At 35.6% G+C, this 22,784-nt stretch overlaps 1 protein-coding gene across 2 annotated transcripts; it reads right to left on the bottom strand.

Annotated features, from left to right (window-relative positions):
- Window positions 1–1,304: 1,304 nt before the first annotated feature.
- LOC126823767 (uncharacterized) lies at window positions 1,305–20,825 on the bottom strand. 2 transcript variants are annotated; one of them, XM_050552736.2, is made up of 11 exons: window positions 20,264–20,825; window positions 17,312–18,185; window positions 15,426–16,578; window positions 13,349–13,496; window positions 12,070–12,250; window positions 10,981–11,074; window positions 10,094–10,249; window positions 8,033–8,139; window positions 7,416–7,598; window positions 6,785–7,025; window positions 1,305–5,804 (listed from the first exon to the last, which is right to left on the bottom strand). In XM_050552736.2, the coding sequence occupies exons 1-11, from the start codon at window positions 20,555–20,557 to the stop codon at window positions 5,570–5,572; spliced, it is 3,666 nt and encodes a 1,221-aa protein (XP_050408693.1). In that variant the 5' UTR covers window positions 20,558–20,825; the 3' UTR covers window positions 1,305–5,569. The 2 variants fall into 2 exon arrangements, with proteins under 2 accessions (XP_050408693.1, XP_050408694.1); XM_050552737.2 differs by having other exon boundaries at window positions 20,339–20,825.
- Window positions 20,826–22,784: the final 1,959 nt, after the last annotated feature.

The raw sequence follows: 22,784 nt of genomic DNA, 5'->3' as shown, positions 1-22,784 counted from the left end.
ACCAGGGTAAAATCGGCTTAAGAGTGCAACAACTGAACGAGACGCGTCTTTATAGATAACTAGTGGCCTACTTTCATTTCCTTTCTTTTATAAAACGTAAAGCAAGGCTTTCTTTAAATATTTTCCATACACATCCGGGAAGAGGGCCTTGGCTTAATTTTAAATCTTAAATTCAAAATACTTACTGTAATTATCAAAACATCGAACTTAGAAAAGTTGAGTGCATGGGCGGACTGGGTAGCTCTGGGCGCTCAGGCCAACTGGTTTCCTTGGATCTCAATTCGTCGTTGGACACATATTGACCGAGAACCAGTGTGTGAATTAAATGACTGGAAATTCCATTGAAATTCCCAAACAGCCGGCCATGTAACACATCTCTAAATACTCGATTAAACAGATAATGAACAGGACCTGGTGTCCTTTTAAATTAAATGGAGTTTTAACGCCCTGAAATGAAATGGAATTTAACGTCCTACTGTTCTGCTCAGACCGAGCTATCGAAGACGAGGTTTAACGTCCTACTGTTCTGCACTGACTGGGCTAATGAAGACGGACATACGTCATACAATGTGCTTTAAGGGAAATTTTGCCCCGCCAATACTCTTATTTAGATTTCAACTGTTAAGGGTTCTTTTAAATGCACACGTGTACATGAGAGATATGTTTTTCTTTCTATCCTAACGACTAAAAGCTGACCAAAACACAAACCAATAGGTGCATGCCGCACATCTCTGAATACGAGGCCTGGCTGATAAGTTCTAAGTCTGAAAAGGATAGATCAATTGGGTTGAAACAAGCTTATGCCACCAACAAGCCTGTGACGTCAGACATATGATTAACCAATCAGCGTTGATGTCTCTAGTGGAATACCCATAGTTCCGTGGATCGTACGCCAAGAACTCACAACAGACAATCCAATGGCTAAACCCACACATCAATCAGAACGCGGGGATATATATATATATATATATATATATATATACATTATTAATATCTGAAGACGCCCATAGAAGGCAGACAGTTAGCTTATATGATTTAATGTATGTCAGAATGAAGTAAAGTGGAGAATTTTTTATCTGGACGGATTTTTTTATTTATATATACATATATATATATATACATATATATATATATATATATATATATATATATATATATATATATATATATATAGAGAGAGAGAGAGAGAGAGAGAGAGAGAGAGAGAGAGAGAGAGAGATTGGGTTTAACGTCCACACGACACAAAGTAGGTCATTTCGTGACTAACGTGGGTTATATAAGAACGAAATTCTGAAGTATAGAAGACGAAACGAATTTATTTATTTTCATTTTTTTTTTTATTACATTACTCAACATAATTATTAATACATTTAAAATGTTGTTATAATAATTTATAAGTAAGCTGCTTACTCCATTACAAATGACACTCAAAGCTATAGAGAACCCGACGTCAGGAACTGATTTTATAGTGATTATTGCGTCTTATATTATATGTTGGATATCAGCATCCTCGGTATCCCCAGTGGTCTCATTCCTATCTACTCCACTAACCCCTGGCTTTATCCATGTATTCAAATTGTCTGTCCTTGTAGCTTGATTCTACGAACCAATCAATAACAGTTTAAAAACCAGTCTTGGTCTCATTATTACATTCACAACAATATGGTGACTTGTTTGCTCGTGCATGAGAAAGTTTACTTCCCTTTGCCAACTTCCTTTGTATTTACCAAACTTTTTAATTGGTCGAAAAAAAAAAGCACAATCATCAAGGACAAAAAATCTGAATACGTGAATACCTTAGGGATGAAACCAGAGGGTAGTGGTGTAGGTCAGCAAGAAACAATGCACTGGGGATACCGAGGATGCTGATATCCAACATCAATATTGATTGCAATGTACAAATACTGATTTCTACCACAAGTTCGTAATGTCGAATATTATGGATAATATTAAATCAAGAGTTACATACCCTTTAAATCATCATCTAAATCCAAAGATATTTCTATCCTTTAAAGGACAATTTGATTTTAAAAAACAATATTTTATTCATGACCTAATATTAAAACGATACAATCCCAAGTACAAATTATATTTCATTCCAAATGGGACTGAAAGTTCCAAGATCGTTTGGGTTGGTTATCCCAGGCTTCAAGTGAATAATTTCTCCTTGTGTCAACAATAAAAATTAAATGAACATTATTCATGGTTCTACTTGATACCCTGAATACAAATACTATAAAACAGAATAATATCTTCATCAATATATCCTAAAAATCAATTTAAAACAATTTTTACTAGTTGAATAAAGAGAATCAGTACTGGAGCCTTATTCTCGAAAACTTGATATACAATAGTCTAAGTAGGCAGCCTTTTCATTGTTTGAGAGTTGAAATCTTGGTACAAAATTTAGCTCTTGGCCAATAAAGACTGCATTCTTAATTTAACTTAGTTCCAGTTTTGGAGTATTTAAAGCTTATCCATAAAAAAGATAAGGTTACAGACAACCAAACATATGCCAACAGCAACCATTTAGGCCATGATGGTTGTAGTGTTTTTATTTTTTGGCAAATAAAAAACAAAATCTTTATATTGATAAATATCATTTGCTGTTTTGACAAGATTCTACAACATAATCAAGAACAATAACTCTAGATTAAGTCTTTCAAAATTGATAATCCAAAAATGGGTGAGAAGACAGCGACTTATACTACTACACAAGATCAAGGTCAAAAGAAAGCTGGAACTTATAAACAGAAATTGCTGAAATTCGATTGGCTACTTGGTAGCACAAACGTTAACACATGATTGGATGATAATTGTAATCACAAGTACAAGCAGGTGTAGGAATATATACAACAACAAAAATGATGCTGTGTGGAAAAAGCGAGCAAAAAAAAAAAAAAAAAAAAAAAAAAAAAATAAAGCTTTTTTTTGCAACAGATATCATTTTATAGTTTATAAATTCTCTAGCACTAAATATAAAAATTTACATGTATTGGTGATACTATTTAGAAGTCGAGATATAAGTAAACATTAATATTAATTTTTCAGTTAAATTCTAAAAAATTTCAAAATCCAATGTTTAGTTGAATTCTAAAAAATGTTAAAATCCAATGATGGGTTAGATTCTAAAAAATTTAATCTTTGGTTAAATTCTAAAAAATATTAAAATAAAGCTTTTTTTTGCAACAGATATCATTTTATAGTTTATAAATTCTCTAGCACTAAATATAAAAATTTACATGTATTGGTGATACTATTTAGAAGTCGAGATATAAGTAAACATTAATATTAATTTTTCAGTTAAATTCTAAAAAATTTCAAAATCCAATGTTTAGTTGAATTCTAAAAAATGTTAAAATCCAATGTTGGGTTAGATTCTAAAAAATTTAATCTTTGGTTAAATTCTAAAAAATATTAAAATCCAATGTTTGGTTTAATTTTAAAAAAAATATTGAAACCTTATGTTTGGTTAAACTTTTATTTTAATTCTAAATAATTAAATCTAAGCTAAAAGTGACACATAACAATGCATTTATGATTAATTGGTGGTCTGACACCAACTCTATTCTGGGCAATCATCCATTGTCGGAAAATGTTTAAAACATTTTTGTCTTGTTTAATTTTATGTGAGAGATGTTCACCATGGAGGAAAAACATGATTAACGAAGCTGAGAATTGACACTGGAATGTTTAGCAGCTCCAGCGTGGAGTGAGCTTACAAAATTCATGATAAATTTACAATAATCATAGTTTATATCAGTCCATTTTGCAAGACATCTTTACATTCACTAACTACACTATCGCCTTGAAGCACAGGTGTTTTAGCCACGGACTTAACAACCTTTAGTATAATCTGCAACAGGTGACATAGGCAAAGCATCTGCCCCAATCTGATTTAAATACAGATCTATATTTCGTTTTTTTATACTTTCGCTGGCCTCCACTACATGAATATCTCACCAGTTGTAGTGGGCGGATGCCTCACAGGTCATTCGAGCGGCTTTTGATCCTATGACGTCAGACATTTGATTAACTAATCAGCGTTGATGTTTCTAGTGGGTAATTGCAAATACAACTTTTTCTTTGTCTTGCTGTGAATCTCTACCACAGTTCTGTGTACAGCACAGCAAGAACTCATCGCAACAGACCTTTTCATTGGCTAATCACTCACATCAACCAGAACGAGGCTTATACGACTGCTCTTCCAGATCCTAATGTAGTAAAGACAAGTAAAACGAAATTTTAAAACCATAAAAAAACGAAACGAAATAGGATCTGTGTTTTAATCAGATTGCATCAAGTCATTAGATTAGGCCAAAACAAAAATGACCTGTGTTTACGGTTACCGACCTACCTCAGCCCAAATAAATAATAAACACTTTCCAGTATTTAAAATAACCTAACCGAAGCCCATCTTTTTATGGTAAGATAACAACATCAATGTTGATTTAAATTGACTGATAAAAAAGATTTTCCAACCAACAAACCCTTTTTTATGTGGCCAATTAACCATAAACACAGTTATTTTTATTTTTGGCCTTTTGGAGATATCTTAATGACATCATACATCACAAGATCTTTGCATAACATCAACAGTATCGAGCTTCACATGTTTCTTTGTGGTGGAACAACTATAAGGTAAAAGCATAAATTATGCTGAAAAGTACGACCAAATTCCAGACAGTAATTCTGAAACTCTTCACAATCTTCTCAGACCTTCTTGTTACATTGATTATCTTTTAGATATTAATATCTTGTAAATATCTTCTGTTTCAGTGGGAAAATTTGTACACATCACCTAGATATACATGTAATTGCTATGTTTTAAACATTAGGTTTGGAAAAATTTTACGGAACACCAGATATCATCTTACACATCTAACTCTATTGTTTTAATTTTGTTGTATATTGTGTATTTTTTTTGTTTAGGATAGAATGCGGGTCCTATAATAAATATGTTTTAATTTTCTGTTTCAGACATCATCTATACCTGTCAGCACATTATGTGTATTTACCTTACATATCAAACCGTTTTTGTTCCCCATTTAGAGAATTATTTAAATTAAACATGGTCTCATTCCAGCGATATCCAACCCTAAAGGTATATACATATGTGACCTATGACAGCAAAATGAGTCGGAAGTCATTGTTTATACTAACAAAATATCAAAAAAATGTTGAATTATAAAATATTTTTTAGCTTGCTTTATTTGTCAAATCTGAACTTTTACCTTTCATGTTATATCATTTAAATCTTAGCTTATTTTAACCCAGTGTATAGTGGAGTAGAACGGAATGCGACCACTGAGGAAACCAGGGATGAATTGTCTCCTGCTTTCTTAATGTCAAAATAAAAATATTAAAAAAATTTAGCTTGCTTTATTTGTCAAATCTAAACTTTTACCTTTCATGTTGTATCATTTAAATTTTAGCTTATTCTAATATTTTTGTTCATAATGTAAAAGACTTTCGACTTCCGACTCATTTTGCTTTCACAGGTCACATAATATACTCATTAAGTTTTGAGACGATCCTCCTATGATTGGCTATTTCACATATTCACGATTCATAATCCAAACATTTCTTCTTCTACAGGTTTGGACACCCAGATGCCAAACCCATTATCTTTCAGTCTTTTTAACATAATGCTCTTGGCATTCTGAAAGTCTTTTGACATCTTCTTGGCATCGTTATAGCTTTTTGCTGCAAGAAGATCTGTGCGACCAAATTTATTGCACACTGATTGGAAACTTGTGAACAGGTCTCTTTTACAAACACGCGAGAAGAAATGGCTTTCTACACTGAAATGGAAAAATTAAGCATTCTAATGCAGGCATACTAATGAATTAACATGTTGCAAATACACAGGAGAGAGAAAGAGAGAGAAATGGGGTTTAACGTCCACTCGACACAAACTAGGTCATTTCGGGACTAACATATGGTTTTAATTTTATTTACATAATTCGCTTGTGCGTAGGGGTCATTAGCAGTGGGAGGAAACCGGAGGACCTGGAGAAAACCCACGAGGCTGGACAGGCGACCCTACTCCTTGCCACGTACAACCGGGGATTCGAAACCACGCCAGTCGACTCAATGACAGACTTTATGATACAGCGCGCGCACGCTAACCATTCCGCCATCCAACCCCCCCAAATACATAGGAGAATACACAAAGACCTGTGCTTTTTGGAAGCCATTTTTTTTTAATCCCTGAAATCAAGGCCAGTAAGTTCCAAAGAGTTCTTTATTTGTTAGGATGCCTTGAGACCCCAGTCCACATCACTCTGAAACAAGAAACTTGTCATCACCATTTGAGAGAGAGAGAGAGAGAGAGAGAGACAGACAGAGAGACAAACTAGGTCATTTTTGGATCAACATATGGTTCAATTTTATTTCAATAATTTGCTTGTGCTTAGGGGTCTTTAAAAAGAGAGAAGAAACCAGTGGACCTGGAGAAAACCCATGAAGTTGGACAGGACATTATTTCCACGTCACATGTAAGTGTGAATAGAAACACACCAACTTAGTAGATTTCCTAGAACAAATCGTGCACTAGTCACGGCCCTACCGTTATAAGGTGGTTTTACAGTACCATATTAATATCTAGCTTGTAATAATGGTGGATGATAGTCCTTGTGGATTTTAAGTCATTTATTCATTTGCAAACAGAACAAGACTGCTGACTAATAAAACACTTCATTTTTAATCTTTCTCAAACCTTGTCAGAATAATAGCATCAGATTGTTTATTTGTTGCCATGATTCAGGACAATAATACGTACCCCGTATAACACCTTCCCTGTACACCATCAATCACCTCGGGTTTCTCATCACCTAAACACCAATTAATACTCAATGCTTTGGTTTTCTGGGTCTCTCTCTGAGGTTCACAGGCTGTCATTCTCCCTAACCAGGGATGATTGAGATGATAACCATCTGGTAATTGTTGATTGATGTCGTCTGTACCTTTACCAACACGACAACAAACAGCTCTAGATAGATGACCATGATCGTACAAATATCCTTTAAAGATACATTATGGGAGATTAGATAAAGTGCTGGCAGTTTTCACTAAAATAGTTAAAAACTAGATAATGTAAAGTGAATTTGCTGAAAATTTCAGTCAAATTGATCCATTCTGAACAGAGAATTTAGGGATTGAATTTTCTGCCTAGCCTCTAACATCATTACTAAATTTGGTACGATAAAAACATTGTCTCGATTATCCACTTCATGATTAAATCATGAATGAAAGTTGAGCAGCAATTCGGATCCTAATCCAGTAAATATCCAAGGCTAGCGAGGAAAACAAGTGTTGATTATGGTCTGGATAAGTTAATTAATGTCTAATTAATAGTTTATATAACATTTAAGTCCTAAAGTTTCCATAATAGAAATAATAGTACTACTTACCTAATGTCAAAGAGTTAAGATAAACGGGATCAAGAAGGTGAGAGAGTAATGCCCCCTGCATACCGACAATATTCCACCTACAGATCTTATCAGTGCAAGACATGGTACGTAACCGCTCTCCACGCACGATACCGTCCCATGTTTGCACTGTGAAATCTGTTTCAACTGGAATAGTGCCCTCACCTGAAAAGAATTAAAATGCATTCAATTATGACACAAAAAAAAGTCTACAAAATTTAATTTAATCAAAATTCACATTAATTATCTTCATTAGTTTCTAAGATATGCTCTGGAATAATAATTGTGCACCAATATGTACTTGGGACCTTGATTCTTCTATCACATCTAAACGACTAGACAGCTGTCCTTGTCAGGCCCTCTGTCTGGTGACCTTGATTTTTTTGTCCCATCCGAATGACTAGACAGCTGTCCTTGTCAAGCCCCCCCCCCCCCAGTCCTGCACCACTGAAAAGGGGGAAACCATGCCGGAAAATCACAATGAACTTTCTTGGCCAACACAGGGAGCAATCTCGCGACCTCAAGGCAAGCGAGTCAGTGTCTTAGTCAGTAAGCCATTGTGGCTCCGCAACAAAGAAAATGTTATTCTGTATTCTTACCTCCTTCCATCTTAGTACGTAATAAACCCTGCACATTACTAGTAAATGTTGGTTCATGATCATGACATTCTACATTAGATACAGGTCCCCGATTAGAAGCGGCATCTCTGTTAAAATATATTTCATATTTACCTTTTTAATATATTCCCAAACATTCAATACAACTAGGTCAATTTTGTACTAACATGATACACCACACCCTCTTTTTCTCCAGTGGTTTCATTCCGTTCTACTCCACTATACCCTGGGTTTATCCATGGGGGAGACACATATTCAAATGATCTCCCCTTGATGATTGTGCTATTTTTATCAAACAATATGCTTAAGAGCGTAACAACTTGAGACTGTCTGTTTTGATTGACATAAAAACATCTTAGCCATCAAAAAGATGTTTTATCACATCTTTCTGTGTGCAGGTCACTTCTATTATATTAAATTTCTTGCAAACTTTTTCATAATCGAGCGAACAAGCTGCCATATTGTTGTGAATGTAAATAATGAGGCTAAGACTGGCTTGTAAACTGTTTTTTTGATTGGTTCGTAGAATCAAGTTACGGTGAAGGGCAGATAATTTGATTATGTGAATACCCCATGGATGAACCCAGGGTATAGTGGAGTGAAATGGAATGAAACCACTGGGGATACCAAGGATGGATACAACATTGTTACATAAAGAACTAGGTTAAAGCTACTGATTCAGATTGACAATACTTTGAACGATATAAACAAACCAGCACTACCTATAAGAGTAAAATGTTTATTTGCCATTCAAATTTTGATTTTTTAAAAATCAATTTGAGTACATGAACTCTGTAAGAGAACTTTGAAAGAAATTATAAGATTTTAAATTAAGGCCATACACAGTCTGATTAAAATACAGATCTATATTTCGTTTTGTTTTTTTATACTTTCGATGGCTTACACTACATGAAGATCTGACCAGTTGTAGTGGGGAGGTCGCGTCAGAGGTCATACGAGCGACTTTTGACCCTATGATGTTAGCCATCTGACTAACCAACAGACCGTTTCATTGGCTGATCCCTCACATCATTCAGAACACATCAATGATAACAACTCTTCCAGATCCTAGTGTAGTAAAGACAAGTAAAACTAAATTTTGAACTATAAAAACGAAACGAAATAGGATCTGTGTTTTAATAAGATTGGGCCATACAAACAAGTATTCTGGTTCTCATATACTTCTGTGTCGCTTAAAAAGGGCCGCATGACCGGTTTTTATTTAAAAATATAAAAAATAAAAACAATCTCATTAAAGATACATTATGTAAGATTTAGATAAAGAACTAGCCATTTTTGCTATAATAGTTCGAAAGTAGATGATGTAAAATGAATAATTTGAAAATTTCATTCAAATTACTCTATTGCAAGCGAAGATATTAGCCTTTGAAGGTTTGACCGACGTGTGCAATAATTTCAACCACTGTACTGGTTGATCGAAGCTAAGTCTCGGTCCTCCATATTTGATTAAATCAAAGTATCGCTGAACCATTCTAATCTATTTAATATCGGAGAAATCTGATGCCATCGAGAGTTGATTAAGGCCTGGATAAGTTAATTAATGTCTAATTAATAATTTAGATAACATTTCAGGCCTAAAGAAAGACCTGCAATAGGCAGATTTAGCTCTTGCATAATGCATGTTTAATTATCTCATGTAAATATTTTTCCTCAGTTACAGGTAGCAAAAATTTGAAGTGTAGCAACCCTGATCAATGTTGCTAGCAATCATGAATGACACTAGATAATCATACATTCCTATAAACAATATGGGGGGTTTGGTGGTGCAGTGGTTAAACCCCATTTCTCTAACTCTCTCTATAATCAACATGATGAGATATATGAATTGCCTGGAAATGTGGTGTGAGAATTTATTTAGCCCAGTAGTGACTTCATCCTTTGACAAATTAAAAATACAAAAACAAAAACCTCCATCCTGCATCAGATTTTTTGGAAGGATTGTCCGAGTGCCAGAATTTTTTTTTGTATGGCCTTTATGTTCAAATGAAGGGACACAACTCTTTATAAACCAAATAAACTTACCTTGGTGAAAAGAGAGCACCATCACCACATGGTGCTGTAGATATATAGAGATGGAATGTTATATTTGATTTAACTTTTAACTTTCCATTATTACTGCTTTCAAAAAATTCATGTTCACTACCTTTTTTATATGTTTCTAATTGTTTATATAAATATCTGTAAAAACAAAAAAAATGTTAAAGATAGGTTGGTAGGCAACGAAACATACGCCCACAGTAGCTAAATCGTCCGAGCGGTCGACAAGGGTTGTCGCATATTTATTCCTTTGTAGGTAATTATGTAAGACTTAGATAAGAGCAGACAGTTTTCGCTATAATAGTTAGAAAATAAATAATGAAAAGGGAATATGTTGAAAATTCCAGTCAAATTACATCATTCTGAGCAGAGTTATTTCCATTTGAAGAACAGTGTAGTCTCGACTGTCATTGCTAACGTTGTTACAATAATATACAAAGTCTAGATTATCCATTTTCAAATTAAATTATTGACTGGCAATCAAGTTTAAATTCGTTGAAAATCACAAGCATCCATTGATCTAGAGAGTAGAATATGGGCCTGGCATGTGAAGAAATATTTAATTAATAATTTATATAACATTTGAGGCCAAATGAAAGTTCTGCATTAGCCAGATTTAGCTATTGCATAATATTTAATACTATCTTTAAAGAGTATTTAGTGAAAGCTATACTTAATAACAGACAGCTTTATGTATAACATTCACTAGATTATTTTAGCATACATATACGTATTGCATAGGTTATTCTCAAACCCTTGTAACATATTTTCAAGGGTTGGTCAGGATTAGTTTTATGGAAACATATTCTAGTGACAGGTCTGAATTAAAACTTCTGTGTCATATTCATTTTAAGCTATGTTGTCATACTTACCGTAAAAATCCTCTTCTTGTGATGATTTCAGCATGTGAGTCATTGACTGTATTACCTTCTAAACTTAATTGTTCACCAGTTATACAACGATTACCTACATACAAAACAACAATACTAATTATTATTCAAATTTTTTGCTAGCATGTTAAAACCAAGGGAGATAACTACATAAAAGAATGGCTGTAAACTTTAGATACATAAGGAGAACTTTCCAATACAAAACTAGGGTGAAAACTGTAAGCTGTATTAAATTTCCCATTTCAGGTCTAAAGAAAGACCTACAATTGGCAGATTTAGCTCTTGCATAATTCCTGTTTAAAGTAGCAATATTGCTGTCACCAAAAATATAGTTCATTTCTAATAAGGTATTTCTATTCTTTTGAGTATTTATTAAACTGCTTGAGAGAGAGAGAGAGAGAGAGAGAGAGAGAGAGAGAAAGTAATGAGGTTTAACGTCAGGTGACACAAACTAGGTCATTTTGGGACAAAGGTATTATTTAATTTTATTCCAATAATTCACTTGCGTAGAGGGGTCTTTAGCAGTGGGAGGAAACTGGAGGAACCGGAGAAAACCCACGAGGTTGGACAGGTGACCCTACTCCTTGTCACGTACAATAAGGGAATCGAAACCACGCCTGTAGTTTTTAATCCATCCATTAGAATTTATATATTTCTCCATTCAAAATACGTTATGATCTCCCAATGGACTAGGGGGATCACGTGGCTAAGTGGGTAAGACGCTGGCTCGCTAGCCTGGAGGTTGGGTGTTCGATCCCTGCATTGGCCGAGAAAGTTCATCCAGATTTTCTGGCATGGTTCCCCCTTGTCAGTGATGCAGGACGGAGGGCCTGACATCACATGCACATAAAAGATCCCCTGGCAGTTGGAATTCGATATAAGAGTAGGCCATAGTGCTGCTGTCTGGGCAAAATTTCCTGCATAGCACACTGTATGGCGTATGCCCGTCTTCATTAGCCAAGTATAGGAGCAGAACAGTAGGACATTAAACCCCATTTCATTTCATTTCATTTCCCAATGGACTAATGCCTCTTTAGAATTGTTACGTTAAAATTACCAACATAAACAAACCTGATCCAACACTGATTACAGTTCCTACATCATCTTTCCCCGTCTTCATTATTAAAGCTGCTATAATCTTACGTCCGGCAAACTTCTCTGGTATTGAAGCAATTAATTTGTTGAAGGATTGATGACTTAGAGCAGCCATATTATCAAAATGGGTCATGTCAAAATTAGCCATAACAGGAGCCTGAAATTATACCAATAGAAAGTTACATTCATATTGTATATAGTAAATGCAGGAAGACAGCACTAAACACAAAACAGAACCAATAAGACGAACCTACACACAGGACAAACTACATAGATATTGCAGGAAAATAAACCAGAACACATCAAATCAAGTCAATGGATCTGGGGGCCAGCCGTAAGCATCCACTGCACTCTACAGTCCCGGGGCTTCACCCAAAAAGAATAAAAAATAATGAATGAGAGACTAAGTCAGTTTCGTCCCGATGGTCCAAGCGTAAAACGCGGTTAGGTATTCAATACACAGAGTTCCAGAATACTTTCCCTTATCATTTTGACTCAAATCAGCCTGCAATAATAGAATTTTCCCAGAAAATTCAAAGCTTGCTGTCTGCTGTACAAGACACTTTCCGGGAAAATTTAGGATATTTTTCAAGGATGGCGAAAAAACAGAAGTTATCTCTTCGCACATACGAACAAAAGCTTGAAATGTGCCTTGGAATCAATTGTTATCCGACTCTTGCAGTTTATTTCTAATCAAGCTAAGATTGAATTTCACTCTTCGGCTAACTCAGATCTTTGCTTAAGTCAGATAAAATTGGTCAGTCCACTTAGATCCAACTTATGTAAAGTTTAATACTCTACTCCACATCTGATCATCTTGTCATGACAGAAAAGGGAGACATGGTAGCTCAATGTAATTCAGCACTGGCTCATCACTAAACAGGAGGTCCTGGATTCAAAACTGGTGCTAGTGGAGAAAGTACCTCAGGATTTTCCCCGTGTGGTTTCCCCTTGTCAGTGGTGCAGGAAGGAGGGTCTGGCAAGGACAGCTGTCTAGATGGACGGAAAAAAACAGAGATCCTGTGTAGTAGGTTGTAGTGTCGCTGTCTGAGCATGTGCTCGTTCCCTATTACTACATAAAATTGAACCGTTAAACCCCACTTCATTCCATGACAAAACATTGGGCAAGTTCAATTGTGTTGCGTTGAAAATCATTCAATATGGAAAAGGACTCATCTGTGTCATATATAGAATCCAAAGATTCCGATTACCAGTAACCTTTTGTTTAGTTAAATGACGAGGTATATCTACTTACTGGCGAGGGTTCCTGGCTCACTTTGTATTCCCCCTCTGACAGAAGAGTTCTTAACGCTACATCAGCGGCTTCTGTACGACCCTCTTTTTTGTTATGAGATTTAACTTTAGGAAACATTCTAGAACCTATAATGGCTGCTATAGTAAACCTGTAACAAACAGTAGAATAAGTAAAATGGCTGAAAGTTTTCACTTGGTATAAATTATTATTTTTAATCATATTCTTGCTTCTTAAAAGACAAACTGTAAAAATTTGACCTCTAAAACCCACTCAGTAGTGACATAGATATTGTTGATTAAATAAAAACAAGACGACTCATCCTGCACTGGTGTATATGAGGAATGTCAACTGTGAAATTTGAGTTACCTCCCTTATATAAAATTTGGTCACAGTGAATTCAATTGTCAGCAAAACTAAGAGGTCGAATATAAGTGAAGAGCCTAGGGGAAGAATGATCTAAGTCACTTTTTCAACGAACCCTAGTTAATGGTGCCATCTGGTAGCAAATTGTATAAGTTTTCTGTGGAACAATCAATTTCAGGTTAAAACGATCGGAGTCACATCAAACCAAGGCCCTTCTGAAATGGCCTCCCGGACAAATACAAGTCCATCTTACCCTTTAAAAGTTGAAGTCAGTTGTACTGGTAATTATGATTCGTGTTAAACATCATTTTGAAGTTTAATTAAACCCACTTGTTCTGTTCATGTCAAGCATTCACGTCCAAAAATCTGTTTTGCGTTTTATGCGAAAAGACAAAAATGTGTCTTAGATCGTTCTTCCTCTGGACTCTTCAAGTGGTTTCAATTTTCAGTAACATGGTATTAGGCCAAAAAAAAAAATGTTATGTTTCCGTTAACCCGACTGACCCATTACAAAACCTGCCGACTCAATTTTTTTTTTAGTGTCAACAAGGGAAATAAAAAACTTTTTTTGTTCAACGAGCGACCGTTCAAAATACTCTAAGCCTACCGGATTCGTGAAAATGGCTTTATTATTTGTTGCTATAAAGTAACGGCACGCAATTTGACAAAACAATATTTCAAACAGGTGGATAGGATCTGCTCGATTGGTATTTAAAACAAGACAAATAAATTTATAACGGACCTATTTCGTGCGATGGCACGATACAATTTTTTAAGTTTTCATCGCGAGTTCTTTCCCTTGAAAAAAATGGCCTCCCTACGCTATTTTTTTTTTAGCATAGAACGATTAAAAAGTCCATTTGCCCCCTAAGAGAATATTTAAATCATAACCTAGCCTCTGATACATTTTAAGCAATTATCCAAGAATTCCATCCACCAATCTATTCATGCTTCATGTTCCTCGGCGCCGACTCAACCTAACATAAAATTGAAGATTTTCGCACAGAATATTATGCTACGGCACATCTACTAGATCTAACAATGTTTGTTTGTTTAAAAAAAAAAAAAAAAAAAAAAAAAAACCTACCTACCGACCCTACCCTATTTTCCATCCGTTACAGGAAACAGAACCCCCTTTTTTTTTGCCCTTATATATGACAATAAATTCGTAAATATATGGTTAGCTTTAATAATATTCACATAAGATCTATTTTTTTTTTACCCCATTGTTGTTGACACAATACTTATGTGGGTTTATAAGAGCAAGACGTAGTGACGCTGCGCGGGCAAAATTTCACTCATAGTACACTGCATGGCATATTCCCATCTGCATTAGCCCAGTTGATCCAGAACATTAGGATGTTAAACCCCATTTCAATTCCATAATATTACAGGGTCAAACGAGCGGCTTTTGACCCTATGATGCCAGACATTGATTAATCAATCAGTGTTGACAATTCTAGTGGTTTACCCACAGTTCCGTGCATAACAAGGCCAAGAATTCGCCGAAACAGGCCATTTCATTGGCTAATCCCTTTCATCATCCAGAACATGTCACTGATAACAACTCTTCGAGATCCTAGTGTAGTAAAGACAAGTAAAACGAAATTTTAAACTATAAAAACAAAACGAAATAGGACCTGTGTTTTAATCAGATTGATAATATTAAAAAAGATCTTTTTTTTTCTTACCCATAGTTCTTGACAATACTTACGTGGGTTTATGTGATGGACCTCTTTGGCCAAGTATTTCTATCTTTGCTGTTAAGTGACGGGACTGAGCATACTCCATTAAAGCACTTATAGGATTTTTATTCACTGCTGAAAAACTTTCTGCGCTGATTTGTAAATTGTTGGATGAATCACTGGCTGATGAAGATGATGGCATTAATATGGATGACTGTGAAGATGGTGAGATATTTGATGGATGTGACAGTGCTTTATTGAGGGAATATGGCAACAATGAGGGCGGCAAATTTACAGAATTTAAAGTTTTTGATGATGTTTGCGTGGAGTTTAATAACGTAGCAGGTAATATTCCCTGTTCGACATTTTTGGGTTGATTTTGGGGTTGAAATTGTGTCTGTTCCTGATTTATGACTTGCATAGGAGTCGGTGGAATTTTTACAACTCTGTTTCCAGAATCATTTGGTGACATCTGCGCTAGTAAATTCTGCATTTGTTCGATTTGACAGCCACGTCCCATACCACGGTTTATATTCATATTAGTCTGAACGCCACTCAATAACGATGACGTCTGTGATTGATCTTGATTGACAGATGTGGAATTTGTATTGATCCGATTTTGAAAAGGCGTGGATGAATTCTGTGTGACACTAGGGGGTAACTGAATGGATGGAGGCTTTGGAATTTGAAACGACTTTACTTCTGACAAAGGAGGGGGTTTCTCACAATCACTTCCAAAAACCGAACTTGATCGAACAAGAGCTAGAGGTGATTGAGGAGGACCAGAAATAGCTTGTTTTAACCTCTGACCTCTCCCCAAATTTTGTGTTGGTGACGCATCATTTTTCACTTTCAATCCATTTTCAGCAAGGAATGTATCACCTTTTTTTGTCACTGTCCAAGCAGTCCCTGTTTTGGCAACTAGTTTCTCAAAAGCCAATTCCTTAAGGCTATTTTCTACATCTTTTTGGTCTGCATTGAGATCTTTAGCAAGAACAAAACTGGCTGCTGTTTCAAAACATCGATTAGCAAGCGTAACTAAAACTTTATTCATGAATTCGGTTTCAGGATCTACATAAGATAAAGTTGTGGCTGAGATACTGTTAAATGAGGTTCCATCTTCTTCTAAATCGAAATTATCATTATGTTCTGTAATTTCTGGTTCAACTTTCACACGAGGTTCTGAAAAACATAAATTCAACAAGTTGGAAAAATAGATTCGTGCACAAGAAATTAATCCCTGGTCTGATAAATGAATTCATAATCTATGCTAATATTTGTGACTGTCATTTGTTTAATGTCCACTCAACACAATCTAGGTCATTTTGGGACTAACATATGGTTCAATTTTATTTCCATTATTCGCTTGCAGTGGGAGGAAACCGGAGGACCCAGAGAAAACCCAGGAAGTTGGACAGGCGACCCTACTCCTTGTCACGTACAACCGGGGAATTAAAACCACGCCTGTTGACTCAATGACAGACTTTATGACACAGCTGACCATTCAGTCAGTAGTCACCCAACCCCCCAGGGATATATGGACCAGGGAGTAATGTAATGTAGGCCTGGAGAGAGAGAAATGGGGTTTAACGTCCACTAGACACAAACTAGGTCATTTCGGGACTAACGTATGGTTTTAATTTTTTATTTCAATAACTCACTTGCGCGTAGGGGTCTTTAGCAGTGGGAGGAAACCGGAGGACCCGGAGAAAACCCACAAGGTTGGCCAGGCGACCCTACTCCTTGTCACGTACAACAGGGGTTTCGAAACCACGCCAGTTGACTCAGTGACAGGCCTCATGATACAGCACGCACGTGCTAACCATTCGGCCATCCAAATTTAACATTTTCAATGCTACAATCAGCTTGGAATAACGTGTTTATGTGTAATTCTGAAAACTAATAAGTTTCTTACCATTTGTTTTCATAGGATTATTCTGAATATCAGGTAAGAAGCCAACTGAAGATGAAGGGCAGTCCATTGATACTGGTTCATCTTTCAAAGGGAGATAATCCAATGACACAGGTTTTACATTCAAAGGTGGACAAGGTGGCTCTTCCTTTATGCTGATTTGTTTTACGGATTCTTGGAATGGTGCCTGTGTATTGTCTGTTTGCATTGATACAGGTTCATCTTTCAAAGGGGGACTATCCAATGACAGTGGTTTCTCATTCAAAGGTGGACAATCCAGTAATGGTGGCTCTTCCTTTATACTGATTTGTTTTACTGATTCTTGGAATGGCGCCTGTGCATTGTCTGTTTGCATTTCCTCTTCAATGTCTGTTTGTTGTCTTTGTATGGACAATTTAAGGGTGTAGGAGTCATTTTCGCGTGAATGAGAAGGAATTTTTGTAATTAGGTTTTTTTCTATTAATTCTCTAAGAGTTTTATTAACCATATCAATAGTAATGTAAGTGCCTATTGAATCACAAATATTAGATGCAGTAAGTGGTTTTGTAGAATCAGAAATCACTTTCATAATTTGTTCAGATGTGTCCCTACCACCAGCCTGTGATGGTTCTATTGGTACTGGATTTTGTACATGTACTGAATGTTCTGAACCTGCATGTCTGGAATTGTTACCTCTACCGATTACCCATCTGTTTCCTGTTTCCAGATTCCCTTGGTTTCTTTGAACTACTCCCCATGGTTCACCATAACCTACATCTGGACCGTGACCCCTTCCAAAGCCATGTCCTTGACCCCTTCCTTGACCTCTTCCACGTCCTTGACCTCTTTTGGACCCTCTTCTAACACCCCTTGCTCCACCTCTACCTCTTTGCACTACCTAAAAGAGAAAAAGAAATTAAAGTTAACCATGCACAATGAACGAACGATAGCTTTCCATATGACATGTTAATATCAAATGTGTACATCTGTAGGTCTGACTGTTTCTGTTTGGTAGGACAGTAGGACGTTAAACCCCATTTCATTTTCTGTTCGGTAAAATACTGAGAACTGATATTCATTCTTAAACAGGAATAAATTGAGCAGTCGTTCTTTTCCAATCAACTTCTGTACTTTATACTATATATATTAGGACTGAAAATACAATAGAATATAAACCTGTTTTACATATACAAAATAAAAGCACATAATATACCGATCATCAGAGACCACACTTAAATCGAGAGAGAGAGAAATGGGGTTTAACCTTCACTTGACAAAAGTTAGGTCATTTTTGGGACTAACTTATGGTTAAATTTTATTTCAACGATTTGCTTATGCGTAGGGGTCTTTAGCAGTGGAAAGAAACTAGAGGTCCATGATAAAACCCATGAGGCTGAACAGGCGACCCTAATCCTTGCCACTTTATCAGATTAAGCTGGAATATGTACATTGTATTGCGTGAATAAACAATTATTCTCAACAAGCATCTTCAGTCACTGGTAACAAGTCACACTGACAGCAGGCCTACATGGGTACTTGAAAGATAGAATAAATCAGTGCTTGGTGTAAAGAGAGTTCTTTGCATTCACTCATGACAAATAAATCTATTAAGAAATAACGGACTGGAGGTTACTAAAGGGGGACCCTTTTATTTATTGGAATATTTAAGCAATTAGAGATAAGGCTGACCGTAAAAATATCTTTGTTTCGCCTAACGCGACCGACTAACTAAAACCACCCCCGACTTAAATTATTTTATTGCACTTTTCCGCGATCTTTTTATTTTATTTTGTGTGTCAACCTGAAATATATCACGAGAGTTATTTCCCTTTACTATGGCTATGGTTTGATTCATTATTGAAACTGGTTGATCAAGACGAAAGCATCATAGGTTTCGCTTCTCAACAAAATGGTTGTAGACGAAAGCACGTCCATTCCCACGAAATGATTGTGCCTCTATTTTTCTCGAAAACGGATATTGAATATCCGTTTTCGAGAAAAATGAAGGCACAACCCGCACGATCGTTAAAAAAAGTGTTGAGGGAGTTTCAAACGTCAGTTTCTGGCAATTCGTGTGCGAGTCGTGCATCACGAAAAATCCCGATGTCATTGATTTGTTTGACAATAAAAGAAGACGAATGTTTGCACCTGGAAAATTATCAAGCTGTCAAATTAGCTTTTAAAAAGAAATCTGAAAAAACCCCGACCTACCGACCCTTCTCCTCGATTGTGGGTCGGGTTTGGTGAAACAAAGATATTTTTAAGGTCAGCCTAACACAAAGCTTTTTGGTAATTTTTTCTTTTCATATTCAGAGTAAATCAAAAGTATAAAGTAGATCAAATTGGGTTTGGATCACTGATTCTTATGGATATGGTAGAATTGATGTGACATCAACCTGGATGACAATTTAGAGACAAACAATTTAATTTAAAGTAGCTAAGTCTCTAACACAATATCATCCAAAGTCTTCGAAAATGAATAAATAAATTATTTGTCAATTTCAATCAACACTGATGTTGTGATCTTACCGGGAAAAGATGGGCTTCTGATATGCAATATTTAAGACAAAATAAACATTTTACCATTGGTACATGAATCGTGTAGCATAATGCTTTTTATCGTCATTTGTAACAAGTGACTCCAAGAACGAGGCTAGACATATTCCATAAGTCATGTCAAACAGTGACTCTTATTTTTATCTCGAGAGCATGCGCAATAAAATAACCAGACACTAGAGATTGCCATTCGATTGAGACTTCTAGCTGGCGTATTTCGCTGAACATGACTGATTTGAAATTAGAGAAAAAAGGAAACGATTGAATGTAAATCAGTTTATATACGTCGTACATTCATATTACTTTATTATGTGCGTTGCGACCCATTTTGGGGTCAATTTCTAGGTCCCAAATGGCAAATATTAGCGATTTAGCTCCTTTAATTGCAGTTTGAGTTATCTCTCCTCACAATTTACTCACCACTCTTTCCCCTCTTCTTGGCATTCTATTTTTTAATGATATAGATTTTAAATGTTTTATTTTCAGAAGACTCACATTGGCATTTTTTGTGATTTCTCCACGCGAAGTCAGCTGCCAAATCGGTGGCGATACCTGCAGTTTCTCCACCAAACCTTGTTTTTGAAGTTCGTAGATTTGGTGATTTACAGTCTTCTTAGGTAAATTAATGTGTTTTATAATTCTGTGTAATTCTGAAGAATTGTTTTGGCAGGTTTTCAGGTAGTCTAATATATTATCCTTGGTGTTCGTTGCCATTTTCAGTTCTACGAATTCAAAACAAACTTCCACAATATCGTACTTTCAGTTTCACTTTATTCACAGTCTCGAACATCCAAACACATTGGGAGATGCCAATATTTTGTAGGCCGGTTGGGGAGGTTCGGGAATTTCCGGAGTCCACACTGGCCGCTTTATATCAATGAGTATTTGTGGGAATACTAACCCTAACCCTTTAAGAGGGTTAAAGGGTAATTGGATCCAAGTTTAGTCTAAACACATTGATTTAAAAAAAAGTCATGTTGAAATAGACTACAAAATTCTTTTTCCGGAAAGACAACTCTTTCAGAACTAATAGTCTTGGTCTACAGGTTACAAAATTTCAGATCTGCAAAATCTCCTGCACAATTATATTTCTATGCTGCAATGTTTGCACCAATGCAGTACAATTATTTTTATTTATTTGTTAATTCTCATGAATAAAATCTAATATTTGTTCATATAATTTGTATTCTTTGTCCTTATAAGACATATAGAAATAGATTTCACTAAAAATAAAACACACTTATATCGATATCTGTATGTGTATCGAAACGTAGCATGTTAATAAATTCAGAAGTAGTATATCCATATAAGTGTGTTTTATTTTTGTATTCTTTGTGTTTTCAAAAAAATCCATTTTGTGTTAAGAAAAATTTTCTTTTTTCATCTGGAACCATATGGACCTAAGGTCCATGTTGGAATAAATTCTTCCAACACACTTATATTTATTTACTTATTTATCATGAATAGAATCTAATATTTGTTCATATTTATATTCTGTGCGTTTTCAAAAATATCCATTTTGGGTTAAGAAATATTTCCTTTTTTTCTGGAACCATATGGACCTAAGGTCTATGTTGGAATACATTCTTCCAACACAATTATATTTATTTACTTATTAACCCCCCGAGCCCTTTATGCTGACGGTTTCCAAACATATTTCGGTGTTTACAACAGTCCGAATCGGTATTAGTTTTCAGTAATTATGCTAGAATGCTAGAAATACTTATTCTGGTGAATTCTGGTGTTTGTAAGTGAATTCTGGTTTTTATAAGTGAATTCCGATGTTTCAGGTGATTAGTCTACCCCGCTACAGTACAATCACTGATAGGAATGACAATGGTGCGGGTTAATACTTATTGTTATTTCCTTCTGCAAATTAAATTCTATAATATTTTTTTGAAGTATTAGAAAAATAAAACAGGTGTTTGAATTATATCTAGATAAAACTATTTCCTATTTAGTATAAATGGGTATATAAAATGAGTAAAAGGCTCCATTCTGCCCGGACTAGTTTACGCTTACGTCTGTAAAAAATGCACGCGCCATCGAGTCGGTGCTCGACGCCGTATGACGTGACGTATCATGTAGAAGGCATACTTGAACTTATAAAGGTCAGTCATCTCATACAGTTATAAGAAGGCTTTGGCAATACCTCTGTGAAACAGATCGGCACGTTTTGCGCACGGTACTTATACAAAATAAATAATTATATGAATAAATAGATATTAAAAAAATAGTTAAATATGAAAACTATATATATTTTTAGATTTAATTCAAGTTTAAATATACCGCGTGGGACAAAAAAAACTGTTACCCATTCTGATTTTACACTACGGTACTTTTATAAATGTGAAAACTTTTTTTCAGAAAAATTTCACAAGCATAAGTTTTTATTTGATACCAATAGCCAGAGGCGTAGCCGTGAAATATATATTGGGGGGGGGGGCGTTCGCAACCCTAACCCCTAACCCTAACCCATTTTTTAAAACCCCTAAAAAATATAAACAAACACCATGTGGCCATGCTGTCTACCAAGACACCGCGTGCAAAAGCATTATGGTTACGTTGCTGGCTGAGCGGGCGATAAATATTTGGTTTAGGCGGTTATGTTTTTGGGTACCTACATGCGATTAACTCTGATAAGTGGCAGAAAAAAATTAACAAAATATTACTGACAGGCTAACTAGACAAAATTTTATGGAACACAGGTACTTTTCACTTCACACACGTTTCCAGGATGATTATCTCTGTGTTTTATTTTGGCAGTATAAACCATATTGGGATATGTACAGGTTTTATACAGATATAATCTTAACTAATCCTAATAATTGTAAATTGTTTTGGGGGTCCAAGTATATTCAGACCCCCCCCCCTCCCCCGGAAAAATAAATGGGGGGGGGGGTCAATAGTTAATGATATGCCCAATCCATGCATCCCTTCT

The sequence above is a fragment of the Patella vulgata genome, chromosome 6, assembly GCF_932274485.2.
Source record: "Patella vulgata chromosome 6, xgPatVulg1.2, whole genome shotgun sequence".
In the NCBI taxonomy this organism is placed as follows: Eukaryota; Metazoa; Mollusca; class Gastropoda; family Patellidae; genus Patella; species Patella vulgata.
This window is presented reverse-complemented; position numbering and strand designations above follow the sequence as displayed.